At 37.3% G+C, this 23,104-nt stretch overlaps 1 protein-coding gene across 1 annotated transcript in view; it reads left to right on the top strand.

Annotated features, from left to right (window-relative positions):
• The first annotated feature begins 702 nt into the window (after positions 1-702).
• LOC117316611 (sialin-like) overlaps positions 703-23,104 on the top strand; it is a 34,513-nt gene continuing 12,111 nt past the window's right edge. The window contains exons 1-8 of the mRNA XM_033871282.1: positions 703-931; positions 7,438-7,625; positions 8,183-8,416; positions 10,383-10,470; positions 13,976-14,071; positions 15,302-15,423; positions 18,770-18,919; positions 19,774-19,906. Coding sequence (XP_033727173.1) covers positions 847-931; positions 7,438-7,625; positions 8,183-8,416; positions 10,383-10,470; positions 13,976-14,071; positions 15,302-15,423; positions 18,770-18,919; positions 19,774-19,906 — 1,096 coding nt within the window. The 5' untranslated portion in view covers positions 703-846. The remainder of the gene's footprint in view (positions 932-7,437; positions 7,626-8,182; positions 8,417-10,382; positions 10,471-13,975; positions 14,072-15,301; positions 15,424-18,769; positions 18,920-19,773; positions 19,907-23,104) is intronic.

Genomic DNA, 23,104 nt, shown 5'->3' with positions numbered 1-23,104 from the left:
GTGAAGGGCTACCAAGTTTGTTCAAATGAATGACCTTGACCTACATTCAAGGTCACAGGGGTGAAATCGGCTTAAATCTGTAAATAATAATTTTGCGATAGCCAAGAGCCTTTGAGACCCGATATTAGGCCAATAGAATGCTGGAATAAAGGACTAGAAAATTTATTAATATGAATAAACCTAGCCTACTCTGATATTTGAATAAAGAAGTAATCAGCATAGTATCTGTAGAAATGACCTCAACCAACTTCAAAGTTGCTGTAGAGCCAGGTGAGCGATACAGGCCCATTGGGCCTCTTGTTTAAATCATATCTATATTTTGTCAATAAATATATATCTAATTTAAATTAATTAAATAATTAAATAATTGTAATTTTATTAATATATTCACTATTTAAAATAAAGATAGCTCTATTTAAGTACAGATATATATCTGAATACATTTATATTGGGGAAAATCCCAAAAGTCTTGTCATTAAATGTTGATTAATGTTTGTTTTGATATTAAAAAAAATCTTGGATATATATCAACAAAAAATCAAGGATATCATCACTTATAACAAAGCTTTAAACTTTCACGAAATAAGTTTATTGAACCTACTGTATGTAGAGTCTACATCACTTGTGAAATCTTTGACAGTGTCTGGTTTTTCAATCGGAGTTATTCCCCTTGAACAGAGTTCTTCAACGTAAACAACGTCACATGTGCAGTGTCATCTGATCAAAATGTAATAGGCCTACGTATTACCGATATACGCTGGTTATGGTTGATAACGCATTCAGTTGTAAACATGAGATACATCTGACAGAAAACTGACAGTGGTCTCCGCACATTCAGAAAATAAAATGGGGACAGCGGCGGAGAAGAAGCCATTGCTTACTGCAAGCACAAGCATTGTACAGGGAGACGAACTTCATACTCCTCCCTCGGGTAAATATAAACGCCTGTCATGTAGCGGTAGCTGAAAATTACTAAATAAGAGGAATTCTTATGTTATTGTCGAGTTCTGACCTTGATAATTCAGGTATAAAGCAAAGCATTTCTATAAATAATGATTCAGGTAAAATAGGCATTTTATAAGTCATTAACCATTTAGAATAAAGCATAACATACACTTTAGATCTCAATGCAGCTTGCAAATAAGAAACATATTTTGTATTAAGACCGATGATATCACAGGGAATAAAAATCTGGCTTTCCAAACTATTTAGCTGTCGGTAACTTTGAAGTCTGAAATTTTCTGTCCTGCCAATAACACATAGATGGAAAGAATACCCACTAGTCATTTTAACTAGTAACTTTCAAAGTAATAATTGTTGATTTGAAACATTATTAGCTTGCCTCTCGAAGAGAGGAGGAGCTTATATAGTTTATGTTGTCACCCCAGCAATGGTGTCAGCGTTGGTTTTTAAATGTTAAATTTTGGTGAACTTTGCATTGAAAGGCATCAGTAAACTACTTCATAATTGTAGTTTTGATAGTTGGTTTCAGTACTAGTGTTGGTTGTGTAGGTTAACTAGTACTGTTACTATTCAGAGTTGGAATGAACAATTTTTGGGGAAATGTCGTGAGTTTTTTTTAAAAACCATTTTGGACTTCAATATTTTATGTCAAACCTAATGTTAAGTTTTTGGTGTAAGTGTTGAAAGTCATCAGTAGACTCCTTTATAAGTACTAGGGTTTTAATATTTAGTTTTGGGGTTGCTGTGGGTATTATTTCTCGGGGTCAAACATGTTTCATGTTAAGGATGGTTTCAATATTACTATAATACAAAACCTAATTTATACTATGTCTATTTTACCTTTAAATATTGCAATATTTTTTGTTGAAGTATTGGTACTATTGCAATAAAAAATGATATAAAAATATAAACCATGGTCTTCATCAGCCTGCATCTCTCTCATCATCCTGTGTTAGTTTTATTCAACATAAATTTTGTCATCTATTTTAAGTGTAAAGGGAAAGTAAACTGCAGCTGAAACATAGCTTACATCTAAAGGTCTTGAGAGAATAAGCATTCAAATCCTGCTTTATTTCCTCAAAACTGACATGTTGATTTGATAATAACTGATCATGACTCATCACCGTTCTTTGTGACAATATATTTTCACCTCAACCAACCCAGCCTCTCCAATTTTTCCTGTTGTGAGAAATTAAAGTAACTATCGTTTCTTGATCAAGGTTATTGTAGCTGTCAGTTTTTTGTGTGCTCAGGTGTATAGAGGACAGTCGTCCATTTACTCTTACATGGAATAACATATCCTAAGATACATATATGTACTACCACTTTAATTTACTGATCTCAACTGTTCTCTTAATAACTGTGGTGTCAACTATTGCATTTTGAGGGAATAAGGTAACTGTCAGTTTGTGTCAAAATGTATTTTAGGGGGAGTGTCAGTTAAAATATTCTGTATGCCATCAACTTTTGTGGGAATTAAGTATTATGGTATGTTGTTGTCCGTCCAGTGTAAACTTTCATTTTTCCTGTTATCAATCTCCTCTTCCAATTATAGACCAATTAATCTCTTTGAAACTTGGTATGTATTATAATCATAAAGTGTACTTATAGTTTTGTTTTCCTGAAAAAGAATTTTAATTTGATTTTACTGATGTTTGCAGAAGTTGTTTATTTCCGTATTTGATTTTTGTCTGGTGATCTCCTACTGTAACATTTTTTCTGATTTCTTTGAAATTTACCATGATATATTGTTGTGTTTCCCTGAACGTCGTTTTGATTTGAAAATTTTTGCTAAGTTTATTGTTCTTTGTTTATTTCAATGTTTGATTTTTGTCCTGAGATCCTACATTTTTCAACAGATTTCTTTGAATCATGGTAGGCTTTATAATCATGGTAGGCTTTATAATCGTTGAAGGCTTTATAATCGTGGTAGGCTTTATAATCATGGTAGGCTTTATAATCGTGGTAGGCTTTATAATCGTGGTAGGCTTTATAATCACGGTAGGCTTTATAATCATGGTAGGCTTTATAATCATGGTAGGCTTTATAATCGTGGTAGGCTTTATAATCATGGTAGGCTTTATAATCATGGTAGGCTTTATAATCGTGGTAGGCTTTATAATCATGGTAGGCTTTATAATCGCGGTAGGCTTTATAATCATGGTAGGCTTTATAATCGTGGTAGGCTTTATAATCGTGGTAGGCTTTATAATCACGGTAGGCTTTATAATCATGGTAGGCTTTATAATCACGGTAGGCTTTATAATCATGGTAGGCTTTATAATCATGGTAGGCTTTATAATCATGATATCAAGTTGTAAGAGACTTACCTGTAAGTAACTCCTGATTCCTAATATTCCTCAAACTTAAGAAAATTAAACATTGACATTGTAGTGAATGGTGAGGGTTAAAGCATGCCACCTATCCGCTCATAAGATGTTATGCAAATTTTATTTCAATGAATACTGTATTGCATTTTATCAGTATTTTTCTACCCCTCAGTAAACTCATGTTTCATGTTAATTTAAAAGAGCTATATAACTGGTAAATTGACATTCAGTCAAGATCTGTACCTCAAAGTAATGTCTCTGATGTGTAGCTAGATTGTAGGTCATACATTGATGTTAATGTGTACACAGTGATAACATATCTGATAATCATTGGTAATATGTTACAATTTAGTACTTAGGTAAGTACAGGATAATCTCATGATATACTCAACTCAAAAAAAAATATTTAACAATCAGAATACCTGGTACATCAGATAGATCTGAGCATGGATCTGTTTTAGTTTGAGAAGCTTGGAAATAACCTCTTCAACCACTTTTTTTTAATTCAATGAATCTGAAGGATTGATATGATATGATTTATATAGTAATACACTGCATCAGCAAAAATTATTTCGTTTTAGAATTTAATTGAAGGATATTTGTGACAATATTCTGTGGATTTTATGGTTCTGTGTTTGTGTTTAAATTCAGGTCACTTGTCTTATTGCAAAAGTTGTGTACTATGTATTAAAGTTTCTATAAAAAGTGTTGTCATGGAAACCAAAGTTAAGAGTAATGGTTCACATAGCAAGCAACAAATCATTTTAGATAACTATGCTAAAAGTATTGGAACTTTAGAGATTCAGAGAAATTCAGATTTGAATGGCATTAATGCACGTGGACGAAGGACATTTTTTTCCCTGTCAGGTAAGTAGCCTGCATAAATTATTTAGTTATAGGTATCAATGAGATAATGATTTTATTGTACTTAACATATTGGCATTTTTAATTATCCTTCTATGAAATAGACAAATATGACTATATATGGAATGGGAAAATGTGATATAGAAATAAAGGAAGATTTCAACTAATTAATGTCGGATAAAAGTGATAAATAAAAGACAGAATGTTAAGAATGGTGATATTGTGATATAATACATGTTGTAAAATAAAGGCAGGAAGCTGAATGAAAGAAGAAGGGAGATTGGCATCATTAGGTATAAATGAGGGTACACTCGCTGCATTATAAGTCTTGGAAACTCCAGACTGAGTATTGGAAAATGGGCATGGCCACCTAATAGCTGTCCATCTCAAGAAGATTTATAGCCCATCCTGTATTATCAAATTGACCAATAGAAACATCAGTCAGATAATTTGCATGTCAAGTAAATCATAATTTTAGTAAAACTCACAGACAGTCTGAAACTCAGGGAGACAAAGGGGACTACCATCAGGTTTGTGAAAGAGAAGAGATATACATCAGGAGTAGGTTATCTTCAATCAGAGAGAGAGAGAGAGGATATTTTACATGGAGGTATGAGATTGATGGGTCCCTGTATAAAACTGGAAAGGTGTCTTTCATTTTATTTCCTCTGACCTATATATAGATACCAACTGAAATGCTTGGTCACATGAGTATCATCATGCAATATGTACAATTATAATTGTGATCTAAGTTGAAATGAGTGTAGACCCTATCTATGGTAGACTCCTAATTTAGAGTCTGTAGACCCTATCTATGGTAGACTCCTAATTTAGAGTCTGTAGACCCTATCTATGGTAGACTCCTAATTTAGAGTCTGTAGACCCTATCTATGGTAGACTCCTAATTTAGAGTCTGTAGACCCTATCTATGGTAGACTCCTAATTTAGAGTCTTTAACTAGACCCTATCTATGGTAGACTCCTATGGTAGAGTCTGTAGACTCATCTGTGGTAGACTCCTATGGTAGAGTCTGTAGACCCCATCTGGTAGACTCCTAATTTAGAGGCTGTAGACCCCATCTGTGGTAGACTCCTAATTTAGAGTCTGTAGACCCCATCTGTGGTAGACTCCTATGGTAGAGTCTGTAGACCCCATCTGTGGTAGACTCCTATGGTAGAGTCTGTAGACCCCATCTGTGGTAGACTCCTATGGTAGAGTCTGTAGACCCCATCTGTGGTAGACTCCTAATTTAGAGTCTGTAGACCCCATCTGTGGTAGACTCCTATGGTAGAGTCTGTTAGACCCCCAGTCTGTGGTTAGATCCTATGGTAAAGTCTGTAGAACCCCATCTTGTTAGACTCCTATTTAGAGTCTTAGACCCCGATCCTTGTAGACTCCTATGTAGAGTCTTAGAAACCCATCTGTGGTAGACTCATATGGTAGAGTCTGTAGACCCCATCTGTGTGTAGACTCCTATGGAGAGTCTGATAGACCCCATCTATTGTAGACTCCTGGTAGAGGTTGTAGACCCATCTATGTAGACTCTATTTATGAGTCTGTAGACCCCATCTGGGTAGACTCATGGTAGAGTCTGTAGACCCCATCTGTGTAGACTCTAGCGTAGCATACTGTAGACCCCATCTTTTAGGTAGACCGTAGGAGTTGTAGACTCATCTGTGGTAGACTCCTAGGGTAGAGTCTTGTAGACTAGACCCATCTATGTAGACTCCGATGGTAGAGTTGTAGACTCATCTGTGGTAGACTCCTATTGTAGAGTCTATAGACCCCATCTACTGTAGACTCCTGTGGTAGATTTTGTAGGGTGGACTCCTAGCTGTAGAGTCTATAGACCCCATCTACTGTAGGCTCCTGTGGTAGATTTTGTAGGGTGGACTCCTGTGGTAGATTTTGTAGGGTGGACTCCTAGCTGTAGAGTCTATAGACCCCATCTACTGTAGACTCCTGTGGTAGATTTTGTAGGGTGGACTCCTAGCTGTAGAGTCTATTGACCCCATCTACTGTAGACTCCTGTGGTAGATTTTGTAGGGTGGACTCCTAGCTGTAGAGTCTATTGACCCTATCTACTGTAGACTCCTGTGGTAGATTTTGTAGGGTGGACTCCTGTGGTAGATTTTGTAGGGTGGACTCCTAGCTTTAGAGTCTATAGACCCTATCTACTGTAGACTCCTGTGGTAGATTTTGTAGGGTGGACTCCTAGCTGTAGAGTCTATTGACCCCATCTACTGTAGACTCCTGTGGTAGATTTGTAGGGTGGAATCGTAGACTCCAGCCGTGTAGTTTGTAGACCCCATCTATTGTAGACCCCATCTATTGTAGACTCCAGCCGTGGAGTTTGTAGACCCCATCTATTGTAGACTCCAGCGGTAGAGTTTGTAGACCCCATCTATTGTAGACTACAGCAGTAGAGTCTATAGACCCCATCTACTGTAGACTCCTGTGGTAGATTTTGTAGGGTGGACTCCTAGCTGTAGAGTCTATAGACCCCATCTACTGTAGACTCCTGTGGTAGATTTTGTAGGGTGGACTCCTGTGGTAGATTTTGTAGGGTACACCCCTGTGGTAGATTTTGTAGGGTGGACTCCTAGCTGTAGAGTCTATAGACCCCATCTACTGTAGACTCCTGTGGTAGATTTTGTAGGGTGGACTCCTGTGGTAGATTTTGTAGGGTGGACTCCTAGCTGTAGAGTCTATTGACCCCATCTACTGTACACTCCTGTGGTAGATTTTGTAGGGTGGACTCCTGTGGTAGATTTTGTAGGGTGGACTCCTAGCTGTAGAGTCTATTGACCCCATCTACTGTACACTCCTGTGGTAGATTTTGTAGGGTGGACTCCTGTGGTAGATTTTGTAGGGTGGACTCCTAGCTGTAGAGTCTATAGACCCCATCTACTGTAGACTCCTGTGGTAGATTTTGTAGGGTGGACTCCTGTGGTAGATTTTGTAGGGTGGACTCCTGTGGTAGATTTTGTAGGGTGGACTCCTGTGGTAGATTTTGTAGGGTGGACTCCTAGCTGTAGAGTCTATAGACCCCATCTACTGTACACTCCAGCATTGTTGGTCCTGGTTTTAAATCTTTTTTAAAAAGATCATAAGTACCGGGGGGTAATAGGTTAAATCTAAACTTATATGATGTTGATAGACTATTGGTTTAGAAGCAGGCGTATATCTGGTTATGCTTACTTTGTTTCTCACTTTTCTGTCCAGTTCAGTTTATAAATATAATCTATACTGTAGCTTCTCTGCCACTTTTATGTTCCAGGAGAGCAGTTTGGAAAGCGACACCTGTTGGCTGTTCTGGCATTTCTTGGGTTCTTCAATGTGTACTGTCTCCGTGTCAACCTCAGTGTAGCTCTGGTTGCTATGGTAAATAATACAAAGAAGGTTAGCAACCACAGCATGGAAGCTTGTCCCTCTATCCATGGATCTGACAATACAACAACAAAGCAGGTGAGTATATGTCTGGAAATGTTTTAAGTTAGACAATTTTGGTGGGAATTTCCGAGAAACACAAATTGACACTCAGGTAGAGTCAGTGTCATTATAAACCACAGACCTCGAATCTTCACCTGACATCACTTGGCCTGTGCTCTAATTATAACTGACTGAGCTATCGAGGCCCTTGGTACATAACAACAATGTACAGGAAATATACATATGTATGCACATATTGGCACAGACTGACCCCCAAGGGTCAAAGTTGGTAAAATTGACTGAAATATGTTAGAACTCATGTGACCGTTAAAGCTCATGGGCCTCTTGTTACAGCAATCAATATAACCCAATTGTCATGTGTAAATAGTTTTATAGCTTAATTGAGTCGAGAATTATTTCATTTGATATGTGGAAGCTTTCAATCACTGTATGTATGTAATTCCTATTTAAGATTGATACAAAATACAAACACACATTGAATGATACCGGTAAGCTCTTCTAGTTTGAAAAATTTGTGAAATAGGACATGCACCTTTTTGCAGTCTTGTGATGCTCTGTTCCTTTTACCACAGGGAGACTTGAACTGGGATGAAAGCACACAGGGAATCGTCTTAGGATCATTTTTTTATGGCTATATTGTGACCCAGCTCCCTGGGGGCTGGCTGGCAGAAGTGTTTGGGGCCAAGAAGTTATTTGGTTTTGGTGTTTTGTGTACAGCTGCCCTTACTCTGCTTACTCCTGTTGTTGTGAACGAGCTGGGACTGGGAGCATTCATTGCTTTGAGGGTTATAGAGGGCCTAGGAGAGGTAAGATTGAAGTTATGTTCCCTTCTGTATCAGCCATTCAGACATAGACTTGGGACATTCATCACCTGAAGGGTGTAGAATGCACAGGAGAGTTAAGATTTCAATCCAGCCATTTATACATACAGATCTGTACATTTGGGATGCCTAGAAGAATTAATATTTGAATTATCTCCCTTTTCACCCCAGCCATTCAAACATACAGATCTGTACATTTGGGATGCCTTGAAGAGTTAATATTTGAATTATCTCCCTTCTCACACCAGGCATTCATACATGTATGTATATACAGATCTGTACATTTGGGATGCCAAGAAGAGTTAATATTTGAATTATCTCCCTTCTCACACCAGCCATTCATACATATACACGTATGTACATACAGATCTGTACATTTGGGATGCCTAGAAGAGTTAATATTTGAATTATCTCCCTTCTCACACCAGCCATTCATACATATACACGTATGTACATACAGATCTGTACATTGGGAAACCTAGAAGAGTTAATATTTGAATTATTTCCCCTCACACCTAGCCAATCATGATCTGAAGGGTGTAGAAAGCTTCATGATTTCAGATATAAATTATCTCCCCTCCCCTCTAGGGGCCGCGGTGGCCGAGTGGTTAAGGTGTCCCGACACTTTACCACTAGCCCTCCACCTCTGGGTTGCGAGTTCGAAACCTACGTGGGGCAGTTGCCAGGTACTGACTGTAGGCCGGTGGTTTTTCTCCGGGTACTCCGGCTTTCCTCCACCTCCAAAACCTGGCACGTCCTTAAATGACCCTGGCTGTTAATAGGACGTTAAACAAAAACAAACCAAACCTCTTGGCTAATCAGACTTACTTTAAGAAAGAACAAGGGTTTTTTGCAATCACGTTTTGTGTGGCATTGAATGTTGTCCGACATCTGTCCGGCACGTGTTGTAAATAATGAACATTTTGAACTTCTTCAAAACCGCTGAACCAAATTCAATGAAAGTTGGTGGGAGTAAAGTTTACTGTAGTTTATATAGGGAAAACACATTTTTGACAATTATTTGTTCCATTAACCATTGGAATTAATGCATACTTGGTTAGAATTATCAGTATGGGATGTCTCTTGAATAGTATATATAGAGGATATCTAACAGTGTCTTCAGTAATACCAAATATATTTCACGAGTGGGGCTAATATTTTGATATTTTTCACGAGTGCGCAGCACGAGTGCAAAATATCAAAATATTAGCCACACGAGTGAAATATATTTGGTTTTACTGAAGACACTGTTAGATATTCTGTTTATTACATTTTTTATTAACGAAAACCCTACCCCGTATGCTAACTAGACAGCGATAATTTGTAAACAAAAAAAAGTAGTTTCCCCTGTCCAGGTGCTGACATATATGTCGGGCTTTCTGATTGGTCAATTATTTTGTTATTTTCTAATAATTAATTTGATTGGTCAAATCAGCAAAAGTGATATTTTTCACTAGTGAAAAATATGATATTCTTCACTAGTGAAAAATATCACTTTTATAGAATGAATAATTTTTGATATTTCACTGGTAAAAATGTACTAAATATTTTTATATTGGCACTGACTGACCCCCCAGGAACTTGAGGGGCGGGGCCAGAAAGGGTACAAATTAATTGAAATTTCAAAAAACTTATTTTCAAGACTCAAGTTAGGTGGAGTAAGCTTTACTATTGTTTTTATGGGGAAATCACATTTTTGACTACCATTTGATTGATTTCAATTGGACTTCATTGTAACTTTGTTAACATTATCACTATCAGCTTGGGATGACAGCTTGATGGTATGCACATGTTGGCCCTGACTGACCCCTGGGGCTTATGGAAGGTGCCAAAGGGTCAAATTAACTGAAATATTTATGGGTAAATCAGTGAAGCTGATAATATAGTCCTATATAATTATAAACAAGAAGTCTTATGTCAGGATTAACATCCTTTCTTGTATTTTCCGCAGGGAGTCACGTTTCCAGCCATGAGTGCTATGTGGGGTAAATGGGCACCTCTCTGGGAAAGGAGTAAACTAGCTGGATTTACATATGCAGGTGTGTAATTACTGACTATATGTTTGGAAATGCACTTAGAAACACATCTGTTCTGAAAAGTGTGCATGCACCTCTATGAGGTGATATCAGTTTGATGACAGAACACATACATATACAACACATTAAAATGATGTCAGATTTCAGAATGTGATATGATAATCCAGTAATAATCTTAATCTTTCTATTGTTGTTGTTAACACATACCTTGAAAATAAACGTTATTATTATCCTGTTGCAATGAGCAGACGAGGGGATTTAGGGTGGGATATGCTCATACATTTATTGATTGAATGTTGCTGGTCAATTTCATAAAATTGACCAAAGCAACTTGTATTTCAGTTAACACATATTTCCCCTAATAAACTGAAGTAGTTCCAGTTAACAGTTACTAGCACTTGGTAAGTCTAATGGTTTGTGTTAAAAACATAGTACTTTATTGGAGGATGTATGATTATGCAGTAATATAGCATGATTTAATTTAGATATTAATTTTGTTGTTGAATTTAAAAATTAATATAAATATCGCTCCGCCAGCTCTGTGGAGGAACAATTACTAGACCGTATTCTTTGATTTTCTCCCGCTTCGATTCAAACTAGGCAGCCATATTTACGAAATACATGGTGTGTATGTTACAAAGCTTGTTGTGACCATGATATGAGATTGACAACTGATTAAAAGGTGAAGCTCCATTTATTGGGATAACCGGAGTACATGGGGTAACGAGGTCGTTATCAGGAATCATTCTGGGGATGGATTAGAGAGGTTTTCCCATGTTTTTGCTGAAAATCTCATTGAAATTCTCTGCCAGAATCTGAATTTGTACGAGGCCTATTATTTAGATCTAGGAAAATCCCATTCACTCTCTCCAATATTCTGAACTTCTCAGATGTATGTTGTTTCTAACCCAGAATTATTCCAGCAGGTTAAACATTTAGTGAGATTTTTTTTTTTTACGTAGGCCTACTAGTCGGATATATGTATGGTTTACTGTAAACGGTCGGACGGGGATTATGCTCATTTCTTCTTATCTGTTAATCTAGTTAAATTCATTGACAAATGAAACATTAATTTTGGTTGTTTTGTTGAGTCCATCTTGAGTAGAAATTGATATGTAATCAAATGATGTCCTCACTTCACCAACTTCAATAATGATCCAATTGCCCAGAAACTTCATACACTTATTCACAACAATTATCTCGTGTAAAAGCTTGTGTTTCAACTACCAGAGGTAAAAACTGTAACTATAAATAGGTTTTTCGATTTTCTTGCCCTACCAGCTTCAATGATGATCCAATTTTCCTTAATACACTTACGTCTGTTGCACAAAATTGCATTTCACCCACTTGGTTTTTTTGAAGTCCATGTTCAACAGACTTCATTAATAACATAATTGTCCTGATCAAAAGCTAAACACACTTACTGTCATATATGCATCATATCTTGTACAAATTCAAGTTTCACCCACCTGGGGTCAGAATTGAGGTCACTGTAACTATAAATAGATTTCTGTTGTCCTTGCTGTTCCAACTTCATTAACGTTCTCTTAGTCCTGGAACTCCATACATGTACTTACAACCTTCATCTTTTGGAAAAATTTGGCTTTCAATCATTTGGGGTCAAAATTTAGGTCATGCACTGCTAGCTGCTAGTCTGTGCTACAATCAGATACTGATGTTAAACATCCTCGCTCTACCAACTTCGCTAATGATATCTGATTTATCCTAAAACTTTATACACTTACTCATAACTAAGATCTCTTCAATGAATTTACATTTCAATCTCCTGGAATCCAAATTGAGGTCACTAAAACTATCAATAGATTTCCATCGTCCTCTCTCAACTAAATTTGTTGTTAATCAGTTATGTGTCACTCTGTTACATCTTACTGACCACTCTAAATCTCTAGTTCGGATATTTAACAGTGTTTTCCAGAGCAACGTTGTGATTAGACATTTGCTGTCTTTTGTTGTGTATTGGTCAATGTTGAACAGCGAATGGATTCTATCATTTGAGATATCTTTTTATCCATGTCCCAGTATATAGATTTTGATTAATTTCAAAATATGGAGGGATATTGCATCAATTTTGCATCAAGCTTTTTATTAAAACTCAATCTTTGAATCATCACACAATTGTATTGTCTTGAATATCTTGCATGTACTGACAGTAGAGAAAATGGAATGCTATATCTGTATTCTGAAATTCAATAGATGTTGATATGTATTTATGATCAATAACATCTGTTAGCTCTGCATGCTTTCATTGAACTGCATGAATTGCTTCGATAGCGGTATAGGCTGCGGATATTTCTGGCTAGGCGATTGGGTGCCGTAGATCGTGAGTTCGAGGCCCAGTCAGAGCACGAGTCAAAAAGTTGTCTTCCTTCGTCATTTGTGTTTCTAAGATATATATCTATTTATTAGCACAATGTATCATATACACTATGTGTTGGTGATCCGAAGATATAGATTTGAATTTCCTGTCGTAGTTGTACCGAGAGAAATATACATATAGAAACATATACACATATAAACATTTATATACATATATATACATATAATACATTGCGATCCAGGCATTCATATCATCTTATAGACGACTTCCATAATGATCATGTCAGGGTATTGGGCCGACCATCACTGCGCCATTGAAACGTTCTTTTTAGAATGCCGATGTGGCGCAGCGGTATAAGCTGCGGGTATTTCTGGCTAGGCGATTGGGTGCCGTAGATCGTGAGTTCAAGGCCCGGTCAGGGCACGAGTCAAAAAGTTGTCTTCCTTCGTCATTTGTGTTGCTAAGATATATATCTATTTATTAGCACAATGTATCATATACGCTATGTGTTGGTGATCCGAAGATATAGATTTGAATTTCCTGTCGTAGTTGTACCGAGAGAAATATATATAAACATATATAGGCCCTCGGCGAATGAAGTATTGGCCGAGGGGGATCGTTTTTACAACATTACAATTTTTTATTTTTTATTTTTTTTTTTTTTACCTTCTATATTTGTGTAACTGTTCCGTGTTCTATGTCTATACATGATCGTATGTAATTTACCTGTGTCTTAATAAAGGGGCAGATCGCCTCGAAAATTCGACAATTTACTTGTTTGTACTGTCGTTATTACTACTTGACATATAAACATATATAAACATATATATATTAATTAATTTAGCAACACAAATGACGAAGGAAGACAACTTTTTGACTCGTGCCCTGACCGGGCCTCGAACTCACGATCTACGGCACCCAATCACCTAGCCAGAAATACCCGCAGCTTATACCGCTGCGCCACATCAGCGTTCTTAAAAAAGAACGTTTCAATGGCATTTATATACATATCTAAACATATATATACATATATATACATTTATATACATATATATACAGTTTTGCTGATGCTGGTGTAGTCCTTTAACACACACATTATTGTTCCTGACAAAAAAAAAAAAATAATAATAACAAGGCCATTGCTTTGATATAATTACTTTCTTGTTACAGGGGCACAGCTGGGGACTGTCGTGTCCATGCCTATATCTGGTATACTGTGTGACTCGGATTTCCTAGGAGGATGGCCTTCAGTCTTTTACATATTCGGTAATTAGGCCACTTGTATTGGGTAAGATAGTATGTGTGAGGTATTATGCATCAGTGCGACCCATAATGCTCATAACATGATTGAAAAGTTGACATTTCAGTTTCATATTGTCGCTGTGAATTGTCATAACAATTACAAATGTATATGGAGAATCCCCTTATCATTCCTGCTGTATATCCTGTGTCTTGTATGACCTGACAAGAGATAGAACGGGTTCATAATTAATACAAATATTGCTTTTGTAGCAGTGGAGTATCATCAAAACATAAAATATTTATGTCCGAATTCAAAATTTGCTTTAGTACCAAAATTCAATTACATATTGTATATTCAAAAATCATCCCAACTCTAAAGATAATGAAATAATTTGATAATCCTGAATTTAAAAATTATATATTATGTATAAGACTTCATTCAGGTGAAGAGTATCAATCACAACAGCTTTGGAGCAGGTTCTTTATTAGTAACCATATTTAATTTAGAACCACAACCACAAAAGGAGACTAGAGAATAGAACTTACGATGTCTGAATCCATGTCTACAATATGTCCTGGATGAACAGCAATTAGTATAAAGCTAGGCATTATGCTATGGGATTTATAATCATGAACTTTTTAACCATGAGGGAGACTTTAATTTACAAGTAATAGTTACAAACATAGGGGAAACAAATACAGGGCAACATGATCAGAATTGATAATAATGGAGTTATCTCCCTTAATATTGTATGTAGAATAGGGTGCCAGATTTTATGTACTTTAGGAAACAAAATTTTAATATTGTCGTCCTGATGAAGCACAGGGAATGTGAAACTTTGACGGTTACTAACCTACTCCAAAGCTGTTGTAATTGGTATTCCTGATTTTCTCGACTGCTCAATGACACCCTGCAAACTCGCAGGTATCCAGCGGAGGAATAAAGGAACCAACCAGTCTAGAATGAACAACATTGGCTGTCTTACCTAAATCCTTCGATGTATAAGACTTGTCACAGATTAACTTACCATCATTCAACTGTATTCTCCTTGTACCTTTACAGGTCTCAATGGCAGTCAGAATTTTTTTATTATCATTATTATTCTTTTGTTTTTGTATACTTTTTCCCACTCATTTTGCAGATTTTGAGATTGATTAAAGGTTCATTTAATATTGCTATGCTAAGTTGTTTTTTAACCTGAGATGGAATTTTTTTATTGGGCCATTAATTTCAGTTTATCCTTTGACTAACAGGTGTCCTTGGGTGCTTGTGGTTTGCAGTATGGATGTTTGTTGTACATGATACGCCAGGCAAACATCCAACAATATCATCAGAGGAACGATCCTATATAGAGACATCTATAGGTCTTAAACAGGTAGGTGGGGATACTGGAGGATCAGTCATAATAAGATATCTGTTATAAGTCGTTAACAGGTAGGTGGGGATACTGGAGGATCAGTCATATATAGAGATATCTGTTATAAGTCGTTAACAGGTAGGTGGGGATACTGGAGGATCAGTCATAATAAGATATCTGTTATAAGTCGTTAACAGGTAGGTGGGGATACTGGAGGATCAGTCATATATAGAGATATCTGTTATAAGTCGTTAACAGGTAGGTGGGGATACTGGAGGATCAGTCACAATAAGATATCTGTTATAAGTCGTTAACAGGTAGGTGGGGATACTGGAGGATCAGTCACAATAAGATATCTGTTATAAGTCGTTAACAGGTAGGTGGGGATACTGGAGGATCAGTCACAATAAGATATCTGTTATAAGTCGTTAACAGGTAGGTGGGGATACTGGAGGATCAGTCACAATAAGATATCTGTTATAAGTCGTTAACAGGTAGGTGGGGATACTGGAGGATCAGTCATAATAAGATATCTGTTATAAGTCGTTAACAGGTAGGTGGGGATACTGGAGGATCAGTCATAATAAGATATCTGTTATAAGTCGTTAACAGGTAGGTGGGGATACTGGAGGATCAGTCATAATAAGATATCTGTTATAAGTCGTTAACAGGTAGGTGGGGATACTGGAGGATCAGTCATAATAAGATATCTGTTATAAGTCGTTAACAGGTAGGTGGGGATACTGGAGGATCAGTCATAATAAGATATCTGTTATAAGTCGTTAACAGGTAGGTGGGGATACTGGAGGATCAGTCATAATAAGATATCTGTTATAAGTCGTTAACAGGTAGGTGGGGATACTGGAGGATCAGTCATATATAGAGATATCTGTTATAAGTCGTTAACAGGTAGGTGGGGATACTGGAGGATCAGTCATAATAAGATATCTGTTATAAGTCGTTAACAGGTAGGTGGGGATACTGGAGGATCAGTCATATATAGAGATGTCTGTTATAAGTCGTTAACAGGTAGGTGGGGATACTGGAGGATCAGTCATAATAAGATATCTGTTATAAGTCGTTAACAGGTAGGTGGGGATACTGGAGGATCAGTCATAATAAGATATCTGTTATAAGTCGTTAACAGGTAGGTGGGGATACTGGAGGATCAGTCATATATAGAGATATCTGTTATAAGTCGTTAACAGGTAGGTGGGGATACTGGAGGATCAGTCATAATAAGATATCTGTTATAAGTCGTTAACAGGTAGGTGGGGATACTGGAGGATCAGTCATATATAGAGATGTCTGTTATAAGTCGTTAACAGGTAGGTGGGGATACTGGAGGATCAGTCATAATAAGATATCTGTTATAAGTCGTTAACAGGTAGGTGGGGATACTGGAGGATCAGTCATATATAGAGATATCTGTTATAAGTCGTTAACAGGTAGGTGGGGATACTGAAGGATCAGTCATAATAAGATATCTGTTGTAAGTTGTTAACAGGTAGGTGGGGATACTGGAGGATCAGTCATAATAAGATATCTGTTATAAGTCGTTAACAGGTAGGTGGGGATACTGGAGGATCAGTCATATATAGAGATATCTGTTATAAGTCGTTAACAGGCAGGTGGGGATACTGGAGGATCAGTCATAATAAGATATCTGTTATAGGTTGTTAACAGGTAGGTGGGGATACTGGAGGATCAGTCATAATAAGATATCTGTTATAAGTCGTTAACAGGTAGGTGGGGATACTGGAGGATCAGTCATATATAGAGATATCTGTTATAAGTCGTTAACAGGCAGGTGGGGATACTGGAGGATCAGTCATAATAAGATATCTGTTATAGGTTGTTAACAGGTAGGTGGGGATACTGGAGGATCAGTCATAATAAGATATCTGTTATAAGTCGTTAACAGGTAGGTGGGGATACTGGAGGATCAGTCATAATAAGATATCTGTTATAAGTCGTTAACAGGTAGGTGGGGATACTGGAGGATCAGTCATATATAGAGATATCTGTTATAGGTTGTTAACAGGTTGGTGGGGATACTGGAGGATCAGTCATAATAAGATATCTGTTATAAGTCGTTAACAGGTAGGTGGGAATACTGGAGGATCAGTCATATATGTAGATCTCTAACTTAGGTCGTCAATAGGACTATTATCTTTGGTAATTTAAATCTATATCAAGTCAGTTTTGCTTTAATAAGGTGGAGGAGCTGGGTCCAAAATTGGAAAAGAGGAATTTCTTTGTAGATGTTTTTTTTGTATGAATTTGAGGTATTTGGATCTTTGGTCTGCAGAATTCTTGGCAACATGAACTGAATACTGTTTTTCTTAATAATAAAAGAGGCTGATTTAAAAATGGTAAGTATTTGTAACATAACTCTGAAGATAAGCTTTTGCCATAATCACTGAAGAATACAGGTGAGCAATGCAGTCCCCATTGGCCTTTGATTTAAGATTTTTCATCCAGCAATAAAACTATGCTTGTTAAGCCCATCTTTATGTATTAGAATTCAGTAAAAGATGCCAATTGACAAATATTAATTTGTTGTTCTGCATTAAGCCTGTGCCTGGTAATAAGCCCACCCATATCTTATTTCATTGGGTTAGATCGTTGTCTTGCAATCCCACCCTTTGCTTCCTATTCTTAGAGACAAAGTTTTTGTTATACCCCCGCAACAAAGTTAGGGGGGTATACTGGAATCAGGTTGTCTGTCCGTCTGTCCGTCTGTCCGGACGCAGTGGCTGAGTGGTTAAGATGTCCCGACACTTTAACACTAGCCCTCCACCTCTGGGTTGCGAGTTCGAAACCTACGTGGGGCAGTTGCCAGGTAATGACCATAGGCCTGTGGTTTTTCTCCGGGTACTCCAGCTTTCCTCCACCTCCAAAACCTGGCACGTCCTTAAATTGTTAATAGGACGTTAAACAGAAACAAACCGTCCGTCTGTCAGTCTGTCTGCAGACGCATTTTGTCCGGACAACTCCTCCTAAACCGATGGGCCGATTCCAATGAAACTTCACACAAATATAGAGGACCATATGTAGATGTGCATGCCATTTTCTTTTTCTCAAAATTATGGTTGCTATGGCAACGGGTCACTATAAACAGGTTTTCCGATAAGAACCATTAGTCACTATATTATAGTCACTATATTACTGGGTTATCTTAGTTAGCCTCTAATTAACAGTTCCTATTCACTATTGACTCGTGCAGATTGCGGGGGTATTAGTCAGCCATCCTGGCGACAGTTCTAGTTGTTCTTCCAGGTTTATATTAGATAAATCATTATTGTAATGTGCTTTTTAGCGATTTGGACAAGTTCTATTTTTTATCTTCTGCCTATTTTAGAGATTGCGGACGCCATGGAAGGACATACTTACGTCAAAGGCAGTGTGGGGAATTTGTGCTGGTCATTTCGCCAACAACTGGGGATTCTATACTATGTTGACGAGTCTTCCCACATATATGAAACAGATTCTCAACTTTGATATTTCAGAGGTACAGTTTTTGAGTTTTTTCTAATACCATAATTGAAGATCTGATCATAATAAAATTTAAATATCACAATGTGAAGCTCAGAAGCATATATACTATAGGACTAAGGAACTTAACAGAAAATACAGATAAAAAATACGGATATTTCTGTGTCACAGACATCTATAGGGATTTATCAAAGTTATTTGTCCTTCTGATTAGCTAAAATTTTGTTCAAAGGCCTTCAAGGTCAAGGTCACAATTTCTTCTGATTAACTAAAATGCACAGGGCAATGCATTTTGGGCTATTAGCATGCTGAGATGAATGGCTAAATAGTTTTTTCAAATGAATGACACTGGCATATTTTCAAGGTCACAGGTGTGAAATTTGTTGAAATATTTATGATTTGTTCCTAAATGCTTAAATAGTATATTAGCCATGTTACAATAACTAAATTTTAAAAAAGTTAGAGTTTATGAAGTTAAACAAACAATAGAATTTATTGGAAATCACAGTAGGGAATTCGTTTTTCATAATAGAAAATTATACTAATACTGTTGCGAAATTTATTGCAATATACTGTGATCAAATCTAGATAAGCTTCTTCCTGAAAAGTATTGAATTATATTGAGAAAATTCTATATTTATGTGTTTCATTTTGAATAGAAATAATCATCCAAGTGATAAATGATTTATTTTGATATTTTCAAAAATAAATTGCATCTGCTGTGCCGTACTTTGTAGGCTTTTTCTTCATGACTAGCTTCTGATTTTATTCGTAAAAATGGCTTCTGGTCCACGAAAAACTCTCGAAAGATGTTGGTACCCTTGGGTTAGTAACTTGATGTAACCTAATCATTTGTTTTGATGTTTTCAGAATGGTTTCATATCAGCTCTTCCCTACGTTGTTTGTTGTATATGCCAGACAAGCTCAGGACATATTGCTGATTTTATACGTAAAAATGGCTACCTCTCTACAAAAAATACTCGCAAGATGTTCATGACATTAGGTTAGTAATTTCATTTTGAAAAGAAAAATCAAACTAAGGTGTTTTTCTTTCATAGTTCTTTTCAAGGCTTTCTAAAGAATTTGAAATCGAAGAATATAAGACTCTTTCATATGTGTATATATAGGATAGGGATATTCCACCCGAGGGGTCACAAAATGTGGTGAAACCTGAGGCTTGCCGAGGGTTTTACCACATTTTGTGATCCCGAGGAAGGAATATCCCTATCCTACATACACACATACTGAAAGAGTCTTTTTCTCTCATATCACTACCAAATTTCTGGCGAAAGTGTCCCTCAGCCTTCCATTTTCTTCAATTTTTTATTAGCCCACCATCATCAGATGGTGGGCTATTCAAATCGCCCTGCGTCCGTGGTCCGTCGTCCATCCCTCCATCCGTCCGTCCCTCCGTCCATCCGTCCGTCCGTCCATAAACAATTCTTGTTATCGCTAATCCTCCGAAAGTACTGAAGGGATCTTTCTCAAATTTCATATGTGGGTTCCCCTTGGTGCGTAGTTATGCATATTGCATTTTGAGACCAATCGGAAAACAACATGGCCGACAGGCAGCCATCTTGGATTTTGACAATTGAAGTTTGTTATCGCTATTTCTGAGAAAGTACTGAAGGGATCTTTCTTAAATTTCATATGTAGGTTCCACTTGGTGCCTAGTTATGCATATTGCATTTTGAGACCAATCGGAAAACAACATGGCCGACAGGCAGCCATCTTGGATTTTTAGCCCACCATCATCAGATGGTGGGCTATTCAAATCGCCCTGCGTCCGTGGTCCGTCGTCCGTCCCTCCGTCCGTCTGTCCCTCCGTCCGTCCGTCCGTCCGTCCGTCCGTCCGTAAACAATTCTTGTTATCGCTATTTCTCAGAAAGTACTGAAGGGATCTTTCTCAAATTTCATATGTAGGTTCCCCTTGGTGCCTAGTTATGCATATCGCATTTTGAGACCTATCGGAAAACAACATGGCCGACAGGCAGCCATCTTGGATTTTGACAATTGAAGCTATTTCTCAGAAAGTACTGAAGGGATCTTTCTCAAATTTCATATGTATGTTCCCCTTGGTGCCTAGTTATGCATATCGCATTTTGAGACCAATCGCAAAACAACATGGCCGACAGGCAGCCATCTTGGATTTTGACAATTGATGTTTGTTATCGCTATTTCTGAGAAAGTGTTGAAGGGATCTTTCTCAAATTTCATATGTAGGTTCCCCTTGGTGCCTAGTTATGCATATCGCATTTTGAGACCAATCGCAAAACAACATGGCCGACAGGCAGCCATCTTGGATTTTGACAATTGAAGTTTGTTATTGCTATTTCTCAGAAAGTACAGAAGGGATCTTTCTCAAATTTCATTTGTAGGTTCCCCTTGGTGCCAAGGTATGCATATTGCATTTTGAGACCAATCGGAAAACAACATGGCCGACAGGCAGCCATCTTGGATTTTGACAATTGAAGTTTGTTATCGCTATTTCTCAGAATGCACTGACGAGATCTTTCTCAAATTTCATATGTAGGTTCCCCTGGGTGCCTAGTTATGCATATTGCATTTTGAGACCTATTGGAAAACAACATGGCCGACAGGCAGCCATCTTGGATTTTGACAATTGAAGTTTGTTATCGCTATTTCTCAGAATGTACTGAAGGGATCTTTCTTAAATTTCATATGTAGGTTCCTCTTGGTTCTTAGTAATGCATATCGCATTTTGAGACCTATCGAAAAACAACATGGCCGACAGGCAGCCATCTTGGATTTTGACAATTGAAGTTTGTTATCGCTATTTCTCAGAAAGTACAGAAGGGATCTTTCTCAAATTTCATATATATGTTCCCCCGGGGTGCCTAGTTATGCATATTGCATTTTGAGACCAATCGGAAAACAACATGGCCGACAGGCAGCCATCTTGGATTTTGACAATTGAAGTTTGTTATCGCTATTTCTGAAAAAGTACTCAAGGGATCTTTCTCAAATTTCATATGTAGGTTCCCCTCGTTGCCTTGATATGCATATTGCATTTTGAGACCTTTCGGAAAACAACATGGCCGACAAGCAGACATCTTGGATTTTGACAATTGAAGTTTGTTATCGCTATTTCTCAGAAAGTACTGAAGGGATCTTTCTCAAACTTGTTTGTAAGTTCCCCTTGGTCTGTAGTTTCATCTTGGGACCAATAGGAAAACAACATGGCCGACAGCCAGCCATCTTGGATTTTGACAATTGAATTTTGTTATCGCTATTTATCAGAAATGGCTGAAGGGATCTTTCTCAAATTTCATATGTAGGTTGCCCTCTGTGCCTAGTTATGCATATTGGATTTTGAGACCAATCAGAAAACAACCTGGCCGACAGGCAGCCATCTTGTATTTTGACAATTGAAGTTTGTTATCGCTATTTTACAGAAGTTACTGAAGGGATCTTTCTCAAATTTCATATGTAGGTTCTCCTTGGTCCCTGGTGTTGCATTTTGGGACCAATCTGAAAACAACATGGCCGACAGACAGCCATTATCGCTAAATCTTAAATTTTATATATAGGTTCCCCTTGTTTGAAAAGTACTAGAGGGCTGTTTCTGAATTTATACAGATTAGTAAGACTTAGAGGAAGGGAAAAGTAGAGAAAAGATCAATCTGACATGGAACCTATAAAGATCATTCAATGGTGGGCGCCAAGATCCCTCTGGGATCTCTTGTGATAATTGAAGTTTGTTATCGCTATTTCTGAGAAAGTACTGAAGGGATCTTTCTCAGATTTCATATGTAGGCTCCCCTTGGTACTTAGTTATGCATATTGCATTTTGAGACCAATCGGAAGACAACATGGCCAACAGGCAGCCATCTTGGATTTTGATAATTGAAGTTTGTTATCGCTATTTTTCAGAAAGTACTGAAGGGATCTTTCTCAAATTTCATATGTAGGTTCCACTTGGTGCCTAGTTATGCATATTGCATTTTGAGACCAATCGGAAAACAACATGGCCGACAGGCAGCCATCTTGGATTTTGATAATTGAAGTTTGTTATCGCTATTTCTGAGAAAGTACTGAAGGGATCTTTCTCAAATTTCATATGTAGGCTCCCCTTGGTACTTAGTTATGCATATTGCATTTTGAGACCAATCGGAAGACAACATGGCCAACAGGCAGCCATCTTGGATTTTGATAATTGAAGTTTGTTATCGCTATTTTT

Source organism: Pecten maximus, chromosome 18, assembly GCF_902652985.1.
Source record: "Pecten maximus chromosome 18, xPecMax1.1, whole genome shotgun sequence".
Taxonomy (NCBI): Eukaryota; Metazoa; Mollusca; class Bivalvia; order Pectinida; family Pectinidae; genus Pecten; species Pecten maximus.
The sequence above is the reverse complement of the archived record's forward strand: the minus strand, read 5'-3'. Positions and strand labels throughout refer to the sequence as shown.